The 24,733-nt window shown below is 38.7% G+C and overlaps 1 protein-coding gene across 1 annotated transcript in view; it reads right to left on the bottom strand.

The window, feature by feature from the left end:
- TOX (thymocyte selection associated high mobility group box) overlaps window positions 1–24,733 on the bottom strand; it is a 223,609-nt gene that overhangs the window by 5,022 nt on the left and 193,854 nt on the right. The window contains exons 6-7 of the mRNA XM_050892407.1: window positions 20,160–20,240; window positions 6,537–6,923 (exon numbers count right to left, since the gene is read on the bottom strand). Of these exons, the coding sequence (XP_050748364.1) occupies window positions 6,537–6,923; window positions 20,160–20,240 (468 nt within the window). The remainder of the gene's footprint in view (window positions 1–6,536; window positions 6,924–20,159; window positions 20,241–24,733) is intronic.

Genomic DNA, 24,733 nt, shown 5'->3' with positions numbered 1-24,733 from the left:
GGTTCCAGCTCCAGAACCAGCTGAGCTGCTGCAGCTCAGCGGTCCCGCTGGGGTTGAGGGTTACCAGAATACCAGCAATGTGGGCGTTGGAAAGCATGCTTGTTAAGGCAAAGTAATTTAAGAAACCTGAACTCAATATGAAGGACTGATAAAGTATGGTGATATTTACGATGTAAACAATAATTACTTCAGCTTTTTCATCAACAGAAAAAGCTCTGGAAATATAGATCTGTACAACAGAGTGAGACAGCCTTGTACCAGGCTTGTAGTAAATATTTGTGTATTATTTATGTAAGCCCTTAACAAACAATGATGAAATAAAAAGTGCTCAGAAAATGAGTGCTTCGAGGTCTAATTAAACAATGCTGAATGTTTTTGCATTGTAATGCTCAAGAGAAAATCACCAACTGTTTTGCAACATGCCTAGAATTTTAAATTTCATTTTCTTGTTCCAGATTGAAATAAAAATAGGGAACTTGATAAAGATTAATTTGATGTCAGGAGGGACATTTGCTCTTTAATTAGATTTCTGTAGCCCTAGCAGTTTCGTTGTGCCACTGTAGCAAGTCCTAAAAAGCCTGCAGCAGAACTAAACAGTGATCCTCATCTCCACACTTTACTGGGAACTAATTTCATTTCCTGCCTGTCTGGAGAGGTATTTTCAACAGGCATCAATGTTTTTGTCTTCACAACTGATTTATTCATCAATCTCAATGTGATATTTTAAACCTTTAAATTACATCCAAATCCTAAAGCATCTGTTTATTACACAAGGAAATTGAAAATCTGTCTGTGTGATATCATACAAAGATTTTTCCTTAAGGATATAAAGGAAGTTGACAGATATTAATGATTTTTTTCTCTTGACCTCATTCGAAGACAAAGCTTAACAAAAAAGAGGAAGAAATCTGGACAAATACAGCAGGTCCCTGAGTTTACTGTATATAATATATACCAGAAAAAATGAGGCTATTATTTTTGGCAGGCTATGCAATCATCTTGCTGTATACATTTATTTTCTAAAGGAAAAGAAATACCTAAAAGTAGACTGAAATGAGTTACTATTTAAAAAAATAAAAAATAAAATGTGACATACATTAATCTTCTGCTTCTTTGTTATGCATATACTTGCAGCCATGGTTACTAGACATTAAGAATCTAGTTTTGCTTGCTCTACCTGTGAAGTGAAGTGGGACAGAGATTGTAATGGGACTCACCATCCCACCCAATGCTTGGGTGAAGGACTTTGGTCAGGGAAGGAGATGCTTCCAGCAGGGCTACTTCAAAGAAATCCTTAACAGGGACTGGGCATATTTGGGAGGGAGTGAATCCTTGGTCTCATCATTCTCCGCACAAAACAGCACAGTACAACAGGCTGGAGAGTGGGGTACGCTCAGAAAGAAGCACAAATGTCTGTGTGAGTAGGGAAAGGAAAGAACGACTTTGCAAGAGAAAACAGGTTGCAGCTTCAGATGCCGTTTTAGCCTGAACTTTGGAGAAATCGTGCTGATTTGAATGACAAGGGTTAAGATTCAGATCATCTGATCCCAACTAAGTAAAAATTAAACATCATGTCAAACCTAAGAAACAGACTGGAGAGAATCAACTCTGTATCATTTAAAAAATAATACAGTGATAAGATGCTCACATGAGCATTTAATGAAAGAAAAACTGCACTCTTCTAATCTACTGTGATTCTTCCAGAGTGTCAAAAGTGGATGAAAGAAAAACTGCTACACAGTGGATTTAGACCTTAACAAAGTAAAACTTTAAAATTTAGTATATTTCAGAATTAGAAGTTAAATATAATAAAAATCAGGATCTAATTTAAATCTAAGTATGAGAATAGAACTAAATGGTCATTTTTTACAGTGTAAAGGATTAACACTGTAAACGAGGACCCCAAAGGTCTACAGTAGTGCCCATTATTTAATTTATTCATTAACAGTTTTGGAACAGAAAGGAAAAGAGACAAAATAGTCTACTTTGCAGAAGTTACAAAAAATATTTGGATAACTCAAAATAGAGAAGATGATTGTTTAAAAGAAATTAAAAAATATTTACTAATGCTATGCATACGACCAAAATGCTAATACCTAAATTTTACTTTGCCTTGTGCATTTCAGAACAATTTGGATGCATTGCATCAGCTGCATACTCCACAGAATTAACTGATTTTAAAAATAACAGAAATTGTGCAGTCACTGAGGATTTTTGGCTACCAACACTCCTGATCTTCTTGATGTTCTGTAGTTTTTGTGGACTCCTGGAGGAGACTGCCCTTCTCCAGCTGGCAGTCTCTCTTGGTTTGGCAGCTGCAGACGTGCAGGCAAGGACTGCTGGAAGTGGAGGAGGACATGCTGTTCCCTGCGGAGCTGATGAAGATCAGCTCATTGTCCTGGCAGCAGTGGGGGCAGAACTCTCTCCCTAGGTCAGCACTTCTTATCAGTCTCTCCTCGAAGTTACACACAGAAGAAGAGTTTGTGGATTTCACGCACAGTGGTTTTGAAGAACTGTGTTCCTGCCTGCCAGGACTGAAATCTGGATCTTTATGTGATTTTTCCTGGAGCTGGCAGTCCTTCAGACGTACTACAAGAAGGTCTTTGATAAGAAACTATCCTCCCTCTCCTGGAGAAAATGAGTGACCAAATCTTCTGGAGCCACAGTGTTAAAGCAGGGGATCTGTAGAGAGCAGGGATTCCCAGAGCCTGCTACCACTGAGCGTCACACTTGTAAGCCACAAACTATTTCAAAGCTGGATGTTGGGAAAAAAAGGAAAAAAATCAGAACCCATCATCAGTGGGAGCTGTGACTGCTGCTTATAATGTCTACAGCACCGCTGGCTGTCTGCAATGGTGGTGTCCAGCCAGGTGAGTCTGCAAATGCCTGCAGTAGAAGACTGCTAGGAAGCTGTTGGCAAACTTACCCTTCTCTTGCCTATTAAGCTTCACACTGCAGTATGACATGGGAAAATTTACCTCATTTCTTCTTAAAGTGTATTAGTCTGTTTGGTATGAGCAGTGGTGAGGTTTCCGAAAAGGAAAATGTCTCATGTTGCAAGTCACGCTGCAGGGAGCGGGATGTTAGTTAGTTCCTGTTCTTGCTGCTTACATGAATTAGATGCCCGCTGAAGTCTTTGGAAAAGGCTTAGGGTGGCCACACCTTTAGCATGGAGGAAATCAAACAGCAGAGGGAAGAGGAAGTGAAAAAAAGTTGAACTAAATGCAACTATCACTTCTGCTTTATCAGACTACATATTCTCCCATTCTTCTTGGCTGTCTTTTTATGTAACAGAGTGGTCTACACCATGCTGCTGGGAACTGAACCTCATGTCCAGAGTCCTCCTTCCCGCCTCACCACGGGCCGGACATACAGGGTGGTGCCTCTTCTTTGTCCTCATTGCTGTTGACTCTGTGCTGCTGTCATTGTTTGGAGGGCTCGCTTTTTTTCCCAGTATGTCTTTTCCTCTTTAACATGCTCTGTGATCAGCAGAGTGTTTGCTCAGTTTCGAGCAGAGGGAAGAGCAGAGTCCTTTGACAACTGAGTCAGAAAGAGGCCTTTACTTTCAGGTTATAGTTTCTTGACTTCTTGCTATTTGCCTCCTGGTGGCCAACCTGTCCTCCGTACTCTAATGCAGTACAAAATCCTGGGGATAGTGTTTTCTAACATTTCTTGAGTATGACTAGAAAGACTCATACCTAAGATACTAGACAGAATACCACTGTTCTGCTCTGGCATAGCAAATCATGGTGGTGTTAGTACACCTGTTGCCCTAAAATTTAACATACTTTCTGCTTTGTCTTTGCTAACATCATTCTTTAAAGGAGATGGATTCTATATTTAAACTCAATTCACAAACTCTGTAAAGTGCTGTATGCTAAAAATAAATAAATAAATAAAAATATTACAAATATTCCGAAGAGAAATTACATAGATTTTCCAGAGCTCAAAAGTTGTATTACTTTGAAGCAAAAGCAGGAGCATAAGAAATATAAACTGGCTTGTAGATGTTCCACAGTGCTTAAAGAGAAATGTAGTTAAGATTGGTAGTGTAGCATTTCAACAGGTAATAAGCACCTGTCACCTTGAGTGAAGCTCAGAAATATCTCACCATGGTATCTTCATTATAAGCATCAGCCTTTCTGACTAAGGAATATGAGTTGGTAAAAAGTATTTAACCTAACCTTTCATGAGTTTAACAATGGAGAGCAGGAACACAGAGGTACTGTACTTGTACTTAGTAAAGCAAAAGAATCATCATGGTACAGATCTACCTATTGACTTCTAGACACCTGTTTTCTACAACCTAGTGTCCTGTGTTTTCTCTTAAGCTAGAAATAACTCAACTGCATGCCACACACCTCGCAGATGAGTGAAAGTACTCTCAAGCCATTGACGCACACACCATATGCTATAAGTGTGCAACCTGGTGAAATAGAACATCAGAAGATTCATATTATCTTACCTTTTTTGTAGTATGTAATGGTTTGGAATAACACCTAAATGTTTGGATTCATACAATAATGATGATGTTGTATGTATATGTATGTAAATATCTAACATCTGCATTACATCTTTTGCTAGCCCCTACTGTACTATTAATTCAATAAATAAAGCCAGATTTTCAAATCTGTTCAGTAAATTATGCCTATCAATGGTTCTGGAAAAGACATAAGGGGTTTGATCTTCTACAGTTCTGCCTTGGACAAGTAATGTACAAGTGACACTGAACTTGGCAAACAATCTGAACTTGGAAGACTGAATCACTGTGCAATAAAAAACTCGCTGAAATATAACTATACAATCTCAACAGGCTGCTATCACAGATGTCGTTTTTCATGTTTGGTAAATGAACCAGGGTATTGCATTGAGTCTCTGTCCATTGCTTTGTCTCTCATTGCTCTGAGCCTTCAGGTTCAACCAGGATTGCATCAGGCTTAGGATCTCCACACAGACCTTCCTGGCTCACCTTCCTAGGACTTCCCCTAGCTAACTCTAGCTGCCCCGGCTTGGGGTTGACTCCTGAGTTTCTCAAGTCCTGGGACTTGAGCATGGGCTCTCCCAGGATGCCTACACCAGGACACTGGGTTCCTAACTAACAGGAAAACCTTCAGGAATATACGACAGTAGAAGACTCCACATTTGTGTGGTCATAAGTCTGTTGAGTCTGTTTACTCTGATCGTGAAAAATAAACTGGACTAGGAAAAAGTTGTAAACACTTTACAAATTTTCCTTCCTGTCTGATTACTCCAAATCACTCTTGAGACTAACATCAAAGTCTCTGAAAAAAATCCAGATCATCCTGAGCACACCTTGGTTTACCTTCTGAGCAACTGAAGTTATCAGTCCAGATTGCTTTCAACTCTTTTTTTTCTGTCCTGCTTTGGAAAATGTCTTTCCCTGTTAAATTGTTCTCCCAGCTAGAAGCAATTTTTTGTGTTCAGGTATTCCCATCTCTAAAGACCAATCTTGAGATGAAATGTTTCCAGCTTGGAAAGCAAATGCAAATGCCTTGTTAGCAAAGGTGAATTTATAAAGATATTCAAAACATGCAGCAAGTTCATGACTATGTATTATGAACCAGAACTGACAACTTTTGTGTATACAAATTTCATAGATTCTTGCAACTCCATCCAAAAGATTTTCATTCTAATGCCTCTTTGCAAAGCCAGATCTTATTATTGATAGTCAGATCTCATCCAATACAAAAGGAAATTGTGTCTCATGAAATCAGCAGGGTTAATCTGCTCTAACCTTCCATAGGCCTGGGCCCAAAAGTCACAATACTATGGCTGGCCTGCATTCAGAACTCCTAGGAAATGCATTGAGAATCAACTATCTAAAACATTGAGAATGAAAAAAAAAAAAGCCACCATATTGGGATACCGGGGACAGCCCACTTATTTCCAGTAAAAAAAAGGTATATCTATCTAGCAAAATGAAGTTATGAATACAGCATAAACTAACATACTCGTGTTCACTTAATCTAGCATGTTTAACACAATCTGTGTTGCTTCATGTTCCCTCTGACTGTTCCATGTTACAGTCAGCACAAGGATAACAGCACAAGCTACAGTTATACATTTTTCTAGACATGCCTGCCTTTTGTTTGTAAAATGTGTTTCCTGAAGACTTACCATTTCACTTATATTTCAGGGTACTCCCAGATTTGCAAATGGATCTACAGACACACTTGTATTTAAAGGATGCCTCCTGAATTTGGGGAGGAGACAGGGCTAGTGTTCAGAAGAATGTGATGAACATCGTTGCTAGCACCAACAGTTCGACTGAAGTTCCCCATCATCTAGGTAAACTTATTAATTTGTTCTTGCCTTTGAAAGACTAAGCCCTCAGACTGTACTACCATGGTTTTGGAACTCTGCAAAATTAAAGCTAATCCATAGCTCTAAATCTCCCTCACTATGTCAACTTCTGGATGACTTCCACACCCTACCCCCCCAACCCCAACCGCCCCCCCCCCCCAAAAAAAAAAAATAAATTTTTTTTGCCAGACAACTGCAAAGCTCACACTTACTTGCTGCATTGTAGGTGAATGTAAAGCAGACTGGACCTGCATTGGTAGCTGGTTTCCAATGGACTGCTGCATTGAAATCGGCTGGTGTTGCTGGATGTTGAGATGCTGGTGCAGAGGGGGGCTGATCTGAAGAGGCGGTGGTGGGGACACAGCCATGTTTGCTATGGAAACAGTCACTGGCATTTGGTTGTTGGGCTTGGGCGCTATGTTCCTGGGGATATTGGCATGCATGGCAGTGATGTGAGGATTCATTCCTGGTTGTTGGTGGTAGTGGGAACTGAGGTACAGTGCAGAGTGAGCCTGGGCGGCCCCATGGAACACTGACTGCTTTGAATTCATCATCTGAGGTTGTGGGGAGGCTTTAACATCAACAGGTTCACTGTAGCTCTGTTGAGAAAAACAAAAACCAGACAATACTTAGAAGCTACAAAATGCCGCTGTTCTACCCCCTGAAGTCTGCTTAAGAGTCACTCCATGGGAAAACACATATCTGGACTATCAAATTGTCCTTGAAATGGAGTTTGGTTATTACACTAGAAAAAGAATTAATCCCTTTTACCTTACACTTTTCTCTTCAACATTGTAAAAAAAGAAGTTAGCTCCTCTGTTTCCTGGTCTAGCCTGACATTTTGCTTTTTCCAAACTTGGAACTGGTATCACTGACCTAATAACCTACACAACAAAGACAACCAAGCCTGTCACATTTATTCACATAAGCAGCCACTACCATTGTTCTCAAATTTGATGGCCTAGTTGAAAAGAGATTCAGGAGGGTGGGTTCCAGCAAAAGTCTGCAGTGATCTTTGACATGTCTCATTTTCCCATCTGCAAACCAGGGATAAGAATTTCAGTGTCCTTTACTATACACGTTGATAACTGCTAATAGTGCTTTATCAGTTAGTTAACATGATGAAGAGGCTAAACTCCATCCACAGTTGTTCTACTGCATTGAATAAATACGCTAGTTGCTGTGCCAATACTTTTATTTTGAAGTATTCTGTGCTGGGATGGTATCCATGCCTGTATCAAACATGATTCATGAGCCATGCATTCAGAAAAATAAGAATATTCTGAATAGTTTCACTTTTAGCAAAACTTCCTTTGTTAATCCAGTTCATAAAGTTTGAAAATTCTGTTTAAAACTGATGTCTATATAAATGTCAGACTGCATAAGACACAGGGAAGCTATCTTACTAAAGCTGGAAGAATACTGCGTAGAATATTAGAAAATGCATAGATTTTCAAAAATGTTATGGTCTACCCTGATTTCTTAAAGCTGCTAGTAACAAAAACTTTCCATTAATGAATGTGAATTTTAATAATACTCTTTGTTCTAATATTTATAACTTGTTACATTCGATCTAAATTCAATTTCTTAAGTTGTTTTCCATACCCTTATTTTCTTAGACCTTCTAAGTGCTAACTCTGTGTGCTCAAATTAATGATGAAAAAAATTTAAGAATTAACTCCCATGAGATTATAGGTGGGAATCATAATTTGCAGTTAAGTCATACTGGGATTAATAGTCAGTGAAAGGTGAAACATGCTGGAAAAAAATGGCAGAAATGTCCCTCTGGAGAAAGAAGTCACTTTGTCAAAACAAGGGCTGAAAGATGCATATATGCCCTTATTCTGTGACCTCCATGTCATGTTTGCTCAGTTTACAAGTCAGAGTAAGTTTCACGTTACTCTCAGCACTCCAGGGTCAGTGAAGTCTATTTGTATTCTTTCTGAAGGATGTACCATCACCAACAATCCTCTGACACGTGTGTTACTGAAATTGCTTCATTATATGTAATGATAAAGATCAGACAGATAACTTCATTTTCCCTAAGTGTAACTGCAGTTCCATTAGGAAAAAACCCTTGATTTCTCCAGTAAACTAAGGACAATTAAATGAATATGATAAAATGAATGCAAATCTCTGCCTCTGTGGATCTGCCTGGCTCTGCTCGCATGTGGGTGTACACGTGTGCAATACGTATTATATGCATGTTTGCAGGATTCAGATACAGACATAAAAACCCACAGATAGTAAACGATAAAACCTGAAAGTAGGTGCAAAATCTGCCAGGTTTTTGGTATTATTTTTAAAACACTGAACTAATGTTCATGACGACATGAGAAATATTTCCCTCCTCTCTTCCCAGCTGTATTTTTAGGACACTCTCATGAGTGTGGGAGCAAAGACTGGCAGGTTTGCTGAAATTTCAGCGATTCAGAAGAAGGTTTGCTAATTAGCAGCACGGTCAGGAGCCTCCTCTTGAGTGTCCAGGGCTCTTTACACGTTACAAGAGGTGTATGCTGTGTTCTTTCTTGTGAAGCTTGAAGTTTTACTGAGAGCATCGTCCCCTCATGAAAACAGCTTCCCTGTCCACAATGTAGCTGGCAGGCTCTATCTGGTCCAAGCAGGGATAATTGCTCCTGAAGTGTCTAAGGGCAGATCGGTTAAACAATTCCTCCTGGTGAGGAGGTATCAAAAAGCCTTTGCGGCACTATTTGTGACATACTGATGCATACTTGTATTTCATTTGTGATTACAAAGATGCTGCCATACACCTCTTTAACAAAGATACAGTGAACCAATTAAATTATTGGGTAATTCTGAGTTCACACATAAGTGGTGAATGCATGGCCCATACTGATAAAATTACAGAGATATCAGATAGTTAGTATCATTTAATACTTCAAATACCAAATTATGTTAAGAGGAATTGTAGAGTCTCGGGCCAGAGATGAATAACACTTGCCTTACCTCTGAGAAGAGCGTCTGCAAAGTGATCAAAAGGGACCATTCCAGTTGTCTCAAGCTATCAATCAGCTTTCTATACGTTTCACTACCTCCTGATCCAGTGAAAAGCACAACACTTCAGTTTCAGACCAAGTATTTTGCTGTTACTTAGGACGCTTTAAATCATTTGTGATCTGAAGCCAAATTGTCCAATATCAGTGTAAAACACATCAATATTATCAGTTACTGGGAATCTTGATAAATGAACCCATTACATGCTATTCTCCAGCTTACTGCACTTTCAGCTTTTTCTAAGGCTGGGTCAGAAACACAGATTTTGTAAGTATTGCTGAAGCTAATGGAATAGGTGATGTCAAGTATTTTGGCTTTGTTATGTCGCTTTACTGTGAAGCATACCAAGAGGTATATATGATGCATAGGTCACACTATCATTTCGGGCACAATTACTGCTTTCACAGATTTGAATGGGCATTGCACCTGTCCAGTACAGCATCAGACAGTCTTAGACAAGGACTTTTATTATGGGTAAAACTAGGAATTAAGAAAGAAGGGATTTGATTAGCCAATATGGGCTTCAAATGCACAGTCATGTTCCCTAACTTTGCAGGTTGGAATTCAGTCAATTTTCTCTTGCATTATCCAAGGAGAAGAGCACAGAAATAGTTTTTAAAAAACCCCTCTTTAGTTAATTAATCTGCCCAAAACCAACACAGACAATTTATATCTCTAATTTTTGACATGAAGTTATAGGATACAATTCATTTACAGATATATGCAGTGGAGACCAAAATTACAAATCTGTGCACACAGGGCACCAAACATTGAAGCTTAGTATCTCTTACATGCGACAAGGTCTTCTACTAGACATGCAGTGAGAAAATCTTTTATCACTACTCTCAGAAGTATGGTGTTGTAGACCCACCACTAGAGGGTGACAGAATATTATATTTAGTTAATGGTAGGAAGTGGTATTGTACACATACATTAGCAAATATACACTAGGACCACAAACTAGCTTATCTTGACAGTCCTTTATGCTCTTTGAGTGGTTTCTACTTGTTCTGGAGTTCAGGTCAAAGCCTTACGCTAAATCTTTCAAGTTCTTCATAGGCTAGAAGTAGGGTTTCTTATGGACCTGCCTCTCCGTCTAACATCATCATCTAATACTGTTGCCTAAATTTAAAAAAAAATAATCAGAGGGTGAAGACAAAGTAGGTAGGCCAAGGCAATGGAATGCTACAGAAAAAGTATGACTGCCCTTTAGGCACAACACAAACCCACCTTTTCTTTTTGTTTCGCGAGACTCTATTGTTTTACTGAAACACAAAGAAAAAGAGGGAAGAACGTTTTGAAATCCCAGCAGAAAGAGAAAGTAGAAGAGAGAGAGGGAAAGGAAGGAAACAAAATAAACACTACTGTAACTCTGATGATAATGAATATAATTATATTAATTAAATGTACTGGGCATGACCCTCAGTCCACAAAATTATTCTACTTGTATCATACTTTCAAGGAAATGTGTGTTGATACAGATGAGTGATGTTCTACAGAGAAAGTGCTGAGAGTTGATCATTTTGCACAAAGTTTAGGAAGTGCTGAATCAAGTTCTTCCCCCCAGTTTTCACCAAACTCATGCCTTTCCTTCCAATTCTAGAGCAAAGCGAACTTTCCCATCCACCTTCTACTCCCCTATTGTGTGCCAAAACTCCTTACGCATAATAGCCAAATTGAAGAATTAAATTAGGTTAAAGGGTTAAGCATTGCTCATCCAGTTGTGCTATTCTTTTCTAAGGAGAACTGCCCTGGGACTAATGGTCCTCCTTATCACAGACTGAATACAGGCACAGGGAGGGTGTCAGTCCCTTAGAGGAAAGTGACACTGGGATTTCCCTCACCCCAAAACATCCAACCCACTCCTACAGTTGAGAAATGATTTTTGGTACAGACACCCTGCTCAATTTAGCGGTGTCAGAGAAAACAGCAACAGCCTAGTGATGCCATTCTGGCATCTCCACAGCTTCCTTTGGGATATAATTTTACTTCCACTTTGAAAAGTCGCACTTTAAACCCTCATCTGTATATCTGGGTAACCAAACAGCTGTTGAAACCTACACATCGGTTTTGATTCTCTTTCTAACTTGTGGCTGCCTTCTGGCTACTGTTGGCTCTTCTAACCCCACTTCTGTTGGAACATAAACAACATCCATGTGATTGAAAGTAAAGCAAGGACATGTTTTAACAAGGCAGTACTCTAAGGGTCTGATCCTTAGACTACTGAATTTAATGGAAAGTCTCGTATTAACTTAAATGGAATTTGGATCAGAGCCCAACACTGTTACTTCAGTATTAATGTCTGGATGTCCATCTCATTTTTCATGAAAACCGGGTAGGACCTGGCTAAGAGGCTGAGAATCATTCCCAATTGATAAGCACTACTTTTGACCTGTGTTTCTTCAGAAGCATAACTAGAAACTACAAGTGCCTATACTAATTTCATCTTGCTTTTTTAACATGTTGATGCAGTTAGTTAGAAATGTTGCCAGCAAGTAGGACCATATAGATATATGTATACACATATGTATATGAACATCTTCAATCTACATACTGTATACATGTTTTATATTCAGCATTCTTATCTACTATAGCATACGATACCATAATATATGGGAATTAAATAAATACTTTCGCAATAATTTCATTCTAGTAAGCAGTGCTCAACTAATATTGCTGTTTGCAATATAAAATCAAAAAGTCAGTGTTGTCTCAAAGAAACCATAGTTGTTCTACTTACAGAGAAAAAAGTTATTTTTTTCTTATTCTATTGATTTCACAAAATTAGTTAATGATCAAAGCCTTTCAGTTGGAGCAATATAATTTCAGTCGTTTACAGACCAGACATTATCAAAATACTTCTTTATTAACATCAGCAATTAAGCTCTCCTTTATAGTAAAATATTCAGTAAATATATCCAGTATATTCAGAACATTCAGTTAATGTTCTTGGTACTATTGGATGCCCATGTGTCCTTTAAATACATGCTGAGAGACCTCCTCAAGGGCAAAAACATGAACCTTATGGCCAATATGGCCAGCATAAACTTTCTATCAATGCAAACAGCTTTACTTGTGGGTAAACATAACCTATTCCAACCTCAGAAGATTTTTTTACATAGCCAAAATAGTGTAACATAGTTTTATTGTAAATGAGAAACAGGTGCTTCTCTTTAAATGAGAAACAGGTTTGGCATCCTCTCTACATAGACAAGGAACAGGTACTATGTGAGTATTTCAAAGCCTAGAAAAGGGTTTAACTCAATTCAGGTTTTACATGAATATGTGTCAGAAATCTATGTAGTTGCCACGCTGTCCCTTTTCATGACAGTGCCATGCGCACATCTAGTGACTGGTGTCCGTCCTTGAGCCATGCTGAGGAATTCAACAATTTTTGGACTCTATGACCAGAACGAAGGTTACATTCAGGTAACAGCAGTGATTATGTCAGCTGGTACCAGGAAGGTCCAGGCCGTGCAGGCTGTGATCAAACTTAGGCAGGCCTGACTCAGCTTTAAATGAGTTATCTTGGTACTGTGACATTAAAGAGGTAGGTAGAAAGAAATTGGCTGAATATTTATGCAGCTCCTACAAAGCTTACCTAAGCTTAAGTTTGCATCTGCTGTATTTGCTGTCTCTTTGGTGGAAGGAACATCTTGAATTGTTTATTCCTTCTCTCAGCTTTTCTGTGTTCACATAATCCTGTCCATTTTTAACGTTTTTGACATTTTAGGTCACTTCCAACCCCAAGTCTGTCCTTGAGAAGAATCTCTTCTTCTAGCCTACACGGGCTCAGCCATTTTATTAATACCTCTGTGAAGCTGTTTATCAGAGAATGACTTCTCTTCGGCAGCGTCTTCTCTTTCCTGCTTAGCTCTTTAACTCCTTTAGAGATTCCTTTGACTTAACTCTATCCATTCCGGTAGAGAACTCATATGCATATTTGCAGTACAGCTGCCTTCCTACCTAAGTCACAAGAGGCTCTTAGCAAATGACGTTTTGTATTTTGTTAATTCCAGTCACCTACTGCAATAACAACATCTGGGACTCTAGAGAGTTCAGAAAGCTTTTTGACACATTCTTGATGTTTCAGAACAAAGGAGTAAGCCATGGGTTGTCATCTATAATTAGCCGAGGTGGCTCAGAAGAACATCTTCAAATCTAAATATACATTTTGTCATCATCTACAGGGGATTGTCATGGATTCATTCAGGGTTTGTAAGTAAAAATGGATGTTTTATGAATGTAACCTGGGTGCATGTGATAAAGGATATGCAACTTTAATTTGATACAAGTGTTTTAATTCCCCAAATGGAAGCACTAGGCTAATAGTGAAATCTAGTTTTATTAACTGACTTCAAAAACAAACACAGTTCCTCTCCAAATCAAAATCTGGCTTCTCTCAAGCTCAAGACATTTCTGCCATTTTTGGCAGAAATTATGTGAGAGCATCTCTCTGTTTTTGCACTGCTGAATGTAAAGCTTCACATGATTTAGCCTCAAATTGAATTCATGGCATTAGCTTAAATATAGTTTGCTCTACATTTACAGCTGCAGTAGATAGTTGGTTTCCTTGCTAGACAAGAAGATGGTTGGATATGTGTTATTATCAGATTAGACAATTGTTTTATAAATATATATGTTCACTTACCAGATACTCTGATACATCACATACTTGCACATACGTAAATTTATTTATGATTCCTTGAAAATTTCTGACTACATCATAACTCTAGAAAGAATGAAAGACCGAGGTATCACAGAAGCATGAAGTACCTGCTGTAAAAGCCTTACATTATTGTTTTTCCAGCTAGGGATTCTAATGGAATGGAAAAAAGTAAAAGCTGTACATGCATGTCATCATTCTGGGGTTTTTTTGTTATTGTTTTAAGGGAAATATTGCCAAATGCCTTGTAGCACTTTAATAGCTACCAAAAAAAAAAAAGATCATGCATCAAACATAACCATATTTTTTATTTATTCTTTCTCTGATGCTTTCACTGAGAACAGCCTCAACTGTTTTATGAAATTCCAAAACATCTGCATGGACTGGGGCTAGATATAATATAGGAATCTGTTGTCTCAAAAAGCAGAAACCAGGTGTCTTTGTGCCAGCAGCAGAAGCGATGCTGCTCTCCTTGTATGCAATAGCCAACTGATTAAAGCACTGACCAGGAGACAAGACAGTTCAGTCATCTACTCTGTCAAGAGATATTCAGAACTTTATTTCCAAAAGAAATGTCCTAAACCCCAGCAGCTGCTTATTTCAGGGAGGAGTGAGCCAGGATACAGTGCTCCCCTACACCTGAAGCTTGGCCACTATGCAGAAAAGAATTTGGGATTCACTGGGCCACAGAAAACAAATTGTGGAGAGAGCACACCTGCACATCCGCATTTACTTAGGAGTGGGGAGATGCACAATCTGGGAGAGCCGATATATTTTTTTGCCGTTTTATATGTTAGGCAAGTGCTCTCACCACATACATATATGAAATGGGAAACTAATACCAAGTTTACTGTTTGAGGTTTGCGTTTGGTTTTTTTGTAACATGGTCTCCATTTTGCTTTTTACAAGTAGCTCAGACTTTTTCATGTGTATTCACTGCAGTCTTAAGAAACTCAAATTCCTTAGGCTGTTCAATTGTATTACAACATAGGCAGTGTAACAGATATTTTGGGTGCCTGGAAACTCTCTGGTTACAAATTGCTGTGCTAATGGCATTAAGGCAATGCCAGTCTTACTAGATATGACCTTTAGTTTTTTTATGAAACGTAATTGCAAGGTAATGGGCTAGGAAAGCTACATCTGCCAGATACTTCAAGAAGCAATTTTACATGTCCAAAGGATTTGCACTGTCCACAAAACTGAAAAATGTCCAATGCCTTTGCTGCAATGTCGAGGACACCAGTTTGACTTAGATATAATGTAAGAGTTTTGAAATATGCTTGAGTATTTTGAATTTGAATAATATTCTCCTTGCTGAGAGGTTTTAGTTTCAGCCATCGCTGCTAAAATATGTCTGCATGAAACTTGAAGTTGTGTCACTACACAGAGAGAATTAAAGATTCATTTAGCCAGAGAGAACCAAACAGGGAAGAGAAATCTTCTTTTTACTATTCAAACAGTTAAACTTGTACTGCTATAGTTAACATACACATATGTATCACTTATATGCACATATATATTATGCATGTTAAATACATAATATGCATATATTGTTATAAAAATATACATAGATGCACATATATAATATATGAAAGTATTTAACATTTACCCATATATATCTGTATCAAATATATATATTTGAAAGATGTAGCAAAATCTCTAATGTCAGCCAAAAAAAGGCTGGTTAAGCTAGAAAAAGTGCTTGTTTTATGAAAAAGTAAAATTGCAATTCACAGCATTTTATGTAATGCTGTACAAATTACCAGATACCAGAGACTGCATTTCTGGACCTGAATAGTACTAAAAGTTGCAACTAAGGGCAAATATAAAGACACTTGTTTACAATGTAAAGGCTTAGTCAGTACTATAAGCAATATGGCAATCTGCATAGCAGAAGATATAATGCTTTGTAATGTGATTTTTACTTTATATATCAATTCCTACACACATGAACAAACTCAACACAGCCCCATTAATTTCAATCATTATAAAAAAGGAGAAAATACAGGAAATAAACTGATAAATTAAATGGGGATTAATGCATAACTGACATATTTACACAATCATATGTTTACCTTATTTACTGGGTGGTAGCCCTATTTTTTCAAGACATCACTAAAGCATTTAAAAGTGTACTAGAGATGGGCTGGCAGTCCTATTACCGAAGTTGCTGGTGGCACTTCCACTCTTTTCAGTTATGATTTTGACAAATACCACAGTCCGAAATTATACATACTAGGTGTGTGAGTGACTTGTGTGTGTGTGACAAACTCCAACCAGAACTGCTCAGCTTGTCAAGAATGTATCCAGAGGAAAGCACCGTATGCCTCCCAAAAAATTTGGGTGCCCTTCCTTAAGATGCAATGGAAGAGAGACTTGAACTCTGGAAGGGACAATGACAGATTGTGTCAAAGTCCAATATCTCGTCTTCCCATGAAATTACATTCAAATTTATAAACATGTTTCATCTGAGAAAGCAGCTGAGACTATACCTCCACATGAGCTTTCCCAGTACTGGTTGCTCTCTGTGATGAAGAGCAGGTAGTCTGTCCCTCATGTTCATCTCCAGTTTCCTTCACTATGCACCCATGGCTATCTATGAGTGTGTGAAGGAGAAGTGAGGATGCAGAGGACAAGAGAAAGACTAGGAAAAAGACTGGCTGAAGTAAAGGTTTGCCATTGGGGAGAAGGGAAGGGAAGGGAAGGGAAGGGAAGGGAAGGGAAGGGAAGGGAAGGGAAGGGAAGGGAAGGGAAGGGAAGGGAAGGGAAGGGAAGGGAAGGGAAGGGAAGGGAAGGGAAGGGAAGGGAAGGGAAGGGAAGGGAAGGGAAGGGAAGGAAGGGAAGGGAAGGGAAGGGAAGGGAAGGGAAGGGAAGGGAAGGGAAGGGGAAGAGGAAGAGGAAGAGAGGGGAGGAGAGAGGGGAGGAGAGAGGGGAGGGAGGAGAGAGGAGAGGGGAGGGGAGGGGAGGGGAGGAGAGAGGGGAGGGGAGGAGAGGGGAGGGGAGAGGGAGAGGAGAGGGAGAGGGAGAGGGAGAGGGAGAGGGAGAGGAGAGGAGAGGAGAGGAGAGGAGAGGAGAGGAGAGGAGAGGAGAGGAGGCAAAGGGCTGAGTATCATGGAGAACCCCGCCATCCCCACCTGATACTCCACTCCCGCCCCAGAGCTTGTGATGGAAACCAATGTTCCTGAACTTCATTATTCTGCTGTCAGGCAGAGGCTAAGAAATCTCCTGGCAAAAGGAGATTTACCCCATTTCTCTGCAATCTTCTATTCTGGCTATTCCAGCATCTCAAATGGCCAAGATAGGTGCAGTGAATTCAACTGCAAGTCTGGTCCACTCAGGTATAACATGGTATATCTTCATTCCTTTGCTTTTCAGAAAAATGAAGACTTGCAAATAAATGCAGAAAAACATACACAAACACTCACATACAAGCCCTACACTCACTCGTTTAAAAACTGGCAATACTTCATGAAAAAGTGGCAGAATCAGTCTTCAAAAGTTAGGAAACTGGTAGAGCAGTTGTTCTGGGAAGTGTGAGGCACCTGCTGAGCTGGAGACAGGGGACCTGAGCAGCACCCTTGCCTGCTTGTGCCTGCCTCTTCCCACAGGCAGAGTCCTCTGAGAGGGGAGAAGGAAGAAAGTTTGATAATTGGGTAACTCCTATAATTTGGATAGCAAGAGGATGTCCTGATGTGATGTGAAGCACAACTGAACATCTCATAGCTGCCAGCCAGCTGACCCTGAAGTCATTGGAGCTCTGCTGTGAACATGAAGGGTGTAATATTGGTCAAATACTCTGAAAAATGAAGTTCTAGACGTCCCAAGCAGGACATCCAAAATTACAGAAAACCTGATTTCACAATGATTTAGTTGTGTTTGAAAATAAGGACGATACAAACTTCCTGCTCCAGAGTATTACTGAGAATTTCTTTACACTAAAACACTGCTGGGATGAGCAGCACAGAAAATCCTATAAAGAAGCAAGGTTAAACAACATGCAGTAAATACAACACAGGAGCTCCCAGGGTGAACACCTGATTATAAGCGTTTGAAACAGGACTCACACAGAGTGCGGTATAAAGTTTAAAACATACCATGTGAGCGAATCATTAATATTGTATAAAAGCATTTTTGGAAAAGGTATGTTGCTTTTGGCATGTCTTAACTTTTGAGAATGAGGTCTTGGAATCTTAATAATATTCTCTAAAAGTAGCTTTTATGGATGATAATATAACACATGGACATAAAAGAGCAGATGGACTCCAAACAATCTTAATAATGTATTATATATATTTCTTCATGCTTACATGCTTGTCTAAAGAACTACAGCTCTTCTGGTGCCATATAAATATTTAATAATGATAATTTAAAATATACTGATATAATATTACATCTGGGTATTTTACATTCTTATTCCAAAATGGACTTGTTTTAGTTACATGCCAGCTCTGTTGGATTCATTGAGTGTGTTCATGAGAGCAAGCGATTAGTACTTGGCTTCATTAAGTTTATATTTTGATACTTTCCATACTAGAGGAAAACATTACATTATGGGCAAAATTTAAATAATTGCTTAAAAGTTAAGAAAATGCTCCAGTGCTTTTCTGACTAACAACAAATTTAAATATATGCGCAAATGGCTTCATGCGCTGAACTGATGAACAATCTTTTAATTTTTTTTTCTAAAAACAAACCTCAGAAAATGCCATAATATACTTTTTTCTCTTTCCAAAAAAAATAAAACCAAAATAAAAATCTCGGGTTTTCTATATGTGCCATTTCAAAATTAAGCTATATAAAATGTTATGTAAACAGTCCATGATGTGCTGAGTAATGACATCCAAGTTATTTTCACAAGTGAAAAGTTGGCTTCATGCATTTCTTCAAAACCTATTGGAATATTTTGAGATTTTTAGACCTATCTTTTGCCAATAAGCAGGCTATTTCAAAAAAATTTGTTTGTGTGCATGTGGTACCCTTTCTGAAGGTAATGAGTATTTCTAGAACCAAACAGCCCTAAGACAGAAATTAAAGGTACCCTGTAAATCACTTTAATTAAATGCATCAGTATTTATGATGGTAGCTATAAAATTAAAATGCATAAGACACAACCCTCAGAAATGAATGAGGTAACACCCATATTTCAGACTTTTAAATTCACTGACCAAATACTAAGATAATGTAGAAGGATGCATGAAAGGTCCTTGTATGGCTAATCACATAGTCTTCCCCTGAAAATGTGTACAAATTAATATAATATACAGAGAAGTATAATGCAGGACCAACCACCCCAAACACTTAAAACTAAAAGTCCTACTCATGTCATATATGCCAGTCCTTCATACTGCCATCTTTACCTCTATAATGAATTTTATTTATGTAAGAACAAAATATATCTAAATTTGTTTTGACAGACTCAAACCAAGTGATTCTAACTGGTATGACTCTGAAGTTGCTCAATTGGTTTTTCACATTGACAGTGCAGTAATTTCACATTCTTCTGCATATTTTAAAGTCTATTACAAATTTTAAAGAGTCTATTACAAAATTATGGGCACTAAGAACGTTTGTATAAATCAATTTAGAAAATTGCTACTAGCTGTGTACTGGGGTTACACTGGTGTGTTCCAGTATAAGAGCCTTATGGTGACCTATGCTGTGCTCACACAAATTTCTTGCTGGATGTAAAATGGAAATTCACATTTTCTTATGAAAATTTGCTATGTGAGCTGAGCTTGACTTTTTCTGTACTGTGATTGCAAGGTAAAAAACAGTACTCAAAAAAACCCCAAAACCAAACCCAGGCATTTTGTGTATGATATGTTTTTTTCCCTTATAGGTAGAACAGTGACTGCCCGGCATGGCGTGTTTGTTATATTGAGGTCTTTTTACTGGTATCTCCTTCCTCTGTTGAACTGCGATGATACTCCCAGCCTGGAGAAGTGCTGTCTCCATGACCAGAAGGGAAAGGATATCTTTTCATGAAGAAATGACTGTGTTTATTGAGCATTTGCACCTTAAACCTAAGTTTAAGGTGGTAACAAAGAAGGCTATTTGCACTAAATACTATGGTGCTCAGCACCATATAAATGCTGAAAATGGTTTGCAATATGTCACTATATATATGTGTGTATGTATATACATTATGTGTTACCTTGGATACAAGGCTTGCTCTGTAGGCAGCTAACTGCTTCAGATATTCCTTCTTGGCAGCTTCAGTTTTCTTTTTGTATACCTAAAAACAAAGAGTGTCACATTGGTAAATTAATCTGGTTTTGTTTTTATATATCACCGGTGTGTCTCATGCATCTTCATAAAGTCGTTCTAAGTAAACAGCCTTTCCTCCTCATATTGCTTAAAGAGTGAAATAATAAACATCAAATATTTTAAAGAAAATATTGTTCCAACTGTGAAACACCCTTTAACTACCCAGCAGTACTGAAAAAACAATATCCCTCATAGCATCTCAGGTTTAATTGTTCAAAGTGAAGCGCGGGGCGTACTTTCAAATGGGACCTTTAGGAATGGGGAAGGCAGGCGTGGGCCTCTCCAGTGGCTTCCACTTGTGAGACAAGTTTAAACCCTCTGGGGAAGACAAGAATGTGCAGAAAGACATTTGAGCTAAATGAAGGAGGAGATGACGGCACCACACAGATCAGCCAAGAGGCTTTCTCTCTTCCCCGGATAAACTGTTGGGGGCAGTCAAAGAAGCTTCATGGAGCTGCTAAGGATAATAAATGTTAGTCATTATTCCAGTCTTGATCCCATATCGGTCTAATTAACTTCTCAGGAGCATGGATCTATTTCTGTACATTTCTCTCAACTCACCAAATTATTTTAAATGCGGCATGTGCACAATCTCATAATAGATTAAAGAGCTTGGAGAATCACTTCAATTTTGCCCAGATTTCAAGATCAAAGATTATCTGCAGGGTTAGGCAGGACCTCATAGCACTACAATAACATGATGTTAGAAAAGCATACATAGATATTTAGGGTTGAAAGTTCTCAGGAGGAGAACCAGTTTCTGACCCATGGAGCCTTGCTAATGACTTGCTGTTAGCCATGTCAGTGACAGATTCGGGAACAAGTCAGCATTTGTCTTTGCAAATATTATCATATGTTTCTCACTACTTCATGTTTTAAAGGGTAGATTTAGGAGTCATGCAAGCATCTTGGCTTCATGTAACTAAGCAGGATTGACTCCTAGCCTTCCTTGTTGCAGGGAAAAGCTTAAAAAACATCTAAACGGAAGGTTTAAAAGTAAGGGAGACAAATAAAGGGAGAGAAAATTTACTTTTTTATTGCTGTTATATTTCACAATTTTTAAGTCACATGGCAGAGGTTAATTCATGTGTTCATGGGCATTTGGGATTCACAACATTACACAAAACGGAACTGCAGCTTTGAGTCTCTGCTGTCCACTTCTCCAGCCAAGTGCACAACCTGGGCACCTGTGGAAAGCCTTCATGAAGAGAGTGAAGACTATCCACCTTCCCCCTCCCACTCCACACTGCCTAGTTAACTGGGCTATTGATTCAAAGGTAAAAGATGGGCAAAGCTATTTATGACAATTTTGGGGTGTTCTCCTGAATTCCACAGCTGAAAAACACACACATGCATCTCCTCCCCAGAAGGATAAACTTCATGAAACTTTAAAGTGATCTCTTTTGATCTTCCAATGTTCTAGTAAAACCAGCAGTCCCGTAATGGAGAGGACCTGGCAGCACAGAGTGCACACACAGAGGACAATACAGTTGCAGACATGAGAGTAGTAGTATCAGGCTGGAAGGATCCAGTACAACACCATTTTTATAAAGAATGTGCTCGTGAAACATTTTTTTGTTTCACTGAGGCTTTGCTTTCAGAGACAGGACAAACCTCAGATACGAGCTAGCAAAACTCAGAGGCTGCCTAAAAGGATTAAAGATTTTGCTTCCCAGGGAAGCAAAAGATCATAATGGAAACAGAGAAGTCTTAGGCTTCTAAAATTGTAAATATAAAGACAGAGAGGAAAGAAGATTGGTTTTAGCTGTGCAACTGTATCTGTGCACCCTTGTAATTCCTCCAGATTAAGATAAATATATAGTGTTGGCTGATCTCCTATTGTTTTGCAAAAAAAATGGTAGCAATTTGTTTTTGAAGTTGTAATCGCTTGTGATTATTAGGGAAATGTACTGTTTGTTTTGAAAATGAATAAAAAATTAGTCAACAATCTGTTCCTAGCTGCTAAAATGAATTTAGCTTGACCTACAGAACAAAGACTAAGTTATACTGCTTTGTATATTGCAATGCCTCAGCATCATTCTGATAGCCAGTTTAAAAAACAGAGCTGAACAAAGAATTTTACACAGAATAATGATCTTCAAAAGATCATGTATCTACTGCTTCCACATTGGGTTTTATTTTGCATTACACAAATATAAAAAATATACACTCCTGCTGTGCTCTTACAGTCACAGCATATTGAAAGAGTCCTCTGCGACCTGATTTTTCCCTCAAATAGTCATATTGCACAAGGTTAACTCAATAATATGAAGCTAACAACAGTTCTGTAAATCTCCATCTAAAACATCACCACTTCATAGGTACGTCATCATACAGCCGTTATTTAATTATTTCCTACCTATACATCTACCATGTTCAGTGTACACATTGTCTTGCTCTCTTTTCTTGGGTCTGCTGGTGAGCCAATAATAGTTATATGAACACCATGTCTTCCATGGTAATATAAACATTAACCATGTAATAGAAGGTCATTATAGTAAAAAAGTCCTTACTGGATGGGGAAAGGTTTTTGATGACCCCAGCCTGCTTTGATGTTTTGCATTGGCCAGAATGGTCCCTGCAGGCTGGCTTGTCTGGAGGGTGGTCAGCTCACCCCACTTCGTCCTTGTAAGGGCATTGGCATGTCCTCTGAGGACAACAGCTTGAGCTCTCACTGTGTATATGCTGTTGTCCTTTTGAAGATGCCCACCGTTTAAGTCAGCATACAAGTGGGCTGACGATCCTCATGCTAGTTTAGGAAATTCTGATTGGTCCTGGCTTATACTAAAATTCAGGGTAAGTTCTGCCTTCCTGGGGAGTTGTTCATTTTCATGAGTAACAACAAGGTCTGGCTGTCAATATTTTTCTCTGAAGGCAAATTAATGTGGCCCTGGCAGTGTGTACCAGTTCAATGACTTTGTGCTAGACTAGACTTGTACTGGGGGCTTATGAAGGCAGGGCAAGTGGGGAGTGGCCTCAGCATTTGTAGCAGCACCTCAAACAGGTATGAGCAAGTCAGCTGCCCCTCCCAACCTCTTTTTTTCTGCAGCTGTGAGAATTTTTAGCCCTCAGGCTTAAATAGTTTTGCGTTGTAGTAAGTATAACATAGTTGCATCTTTGCAGTACTTTTGGGGAGGCAAAAGGTTTGTCTCATCATTCAAGTGTGCTCTAGAAAATGGCTGAAGGTCTTTTGAGTTTCATGCTTAAGACAGTGCCAAATTATGAAACGCATAATTTCCAATAATACATTTAACATTTTTCCTGTAAGAAGAAGCAGGCTTCTGTTCTGTTGCTTATCTATAGTGTATAATGGCAATATTTAATTTTATTTTTAACATCTCAGAAATCCCTTATAAGGTCATTTTACCCTCCTCCCTCAAGCAAACAACAATTATTAAAGAAGTAACTTGACAGGAGCATATACTTATGGAATTAAGTCATTTCTAGCTTGCTTTAATTCAATTAACATGATAATTGAATGTCAACTGATTGTCATTCAGGCAGTAAAGGCCCATTCTGATTCAGCAGCAGATTTGTTTCCTTACACAATATTTTATTTTCTATATAGTCCCAGTTGTGGAAATTGAATGTTGGCAGAAAAAACATTATTTCTGTATATGCAGGGTGGGTCAGCTTAATTTATTCTTACTCTCTTCAGCTTGTTATAGAAACCCCAAAACACCAAGATTACATTCATTTGTCTACAAATGGAAGCTGCTGGCATTATTTTCCTACTGTGCTTCACGAATGCAAATTTACACAGCATAATACACAGGTTCTCAGTTTACTATTTAATTACATTTCCAAAGTGCACCCAGTAAGGTAGCTTCAAGTTCCCCTACGCGGTTTAGCAAAGCATGAAGCAATATAGAAGAAGATACTTTCCAAAAGGAGTAAGTATGAAACTCTACCTTGTGCATATAAGGATATAAGATAGCATTTGAATTAGGCCATGGGGGAAAACGAATGCCCTGGGCTCCCCCATTGTTAACGTAACAGCCTGGTACCAGCCCCCAGGCCATTTCACTGGCACCCTTTGGCTCAGGTTCCCAGGGCTGACCATACATGTGGGCTACCAGTGCTGTAGCAGCCTACATCGAGGGCTGAACTCTTTTTATTAGTACAAATACACATCTTTAAACTGACTGCCCCAAAGTTTCATTTGGAGATAGAGGGGTTGTCAGTTATATGGTTAGCCACAAGCACTCACAAATACTAGATTTACCAAATTAAAACCACAGTAGAATATCTGCACGTCTGTTTTATGATGCCAATTTCTGGTCATGTTTTGCTTTATATATTTTAACTGCTGCTTAGTTCTTGTCTTCCTGGATCACAAATTCTTTGAGGCAGACTTTGTGTCTCCTGTGCTCTTCTCCATGTTGGATAATATGAAACTCATCACTGATATATATAACTGAAGTATACTCAATGTCTTGAGCCAAATTTTTATTCTGGTTG

The sequence above is a fragment of the Gymnogyps californianus genome, chromosome 2, assembly GCF_018139145.2.
Source record: "Gymnogyps californianus isolate 813 chromosome 2, ASM1813914v2, whole genome shotgun sequence".
In the NCBI taxonomy this organism is placed as follows: Eukaryota; Metazoa; Chordata; class Aves; order Accipitriformes; family Cathartidae; genus Gymnogyps; species Gymnogyps californianus.
Note: the sequence above shows the minus strand (reverse complement) of the source record. Positions and strands in the feature narration are given on the sequence as shown.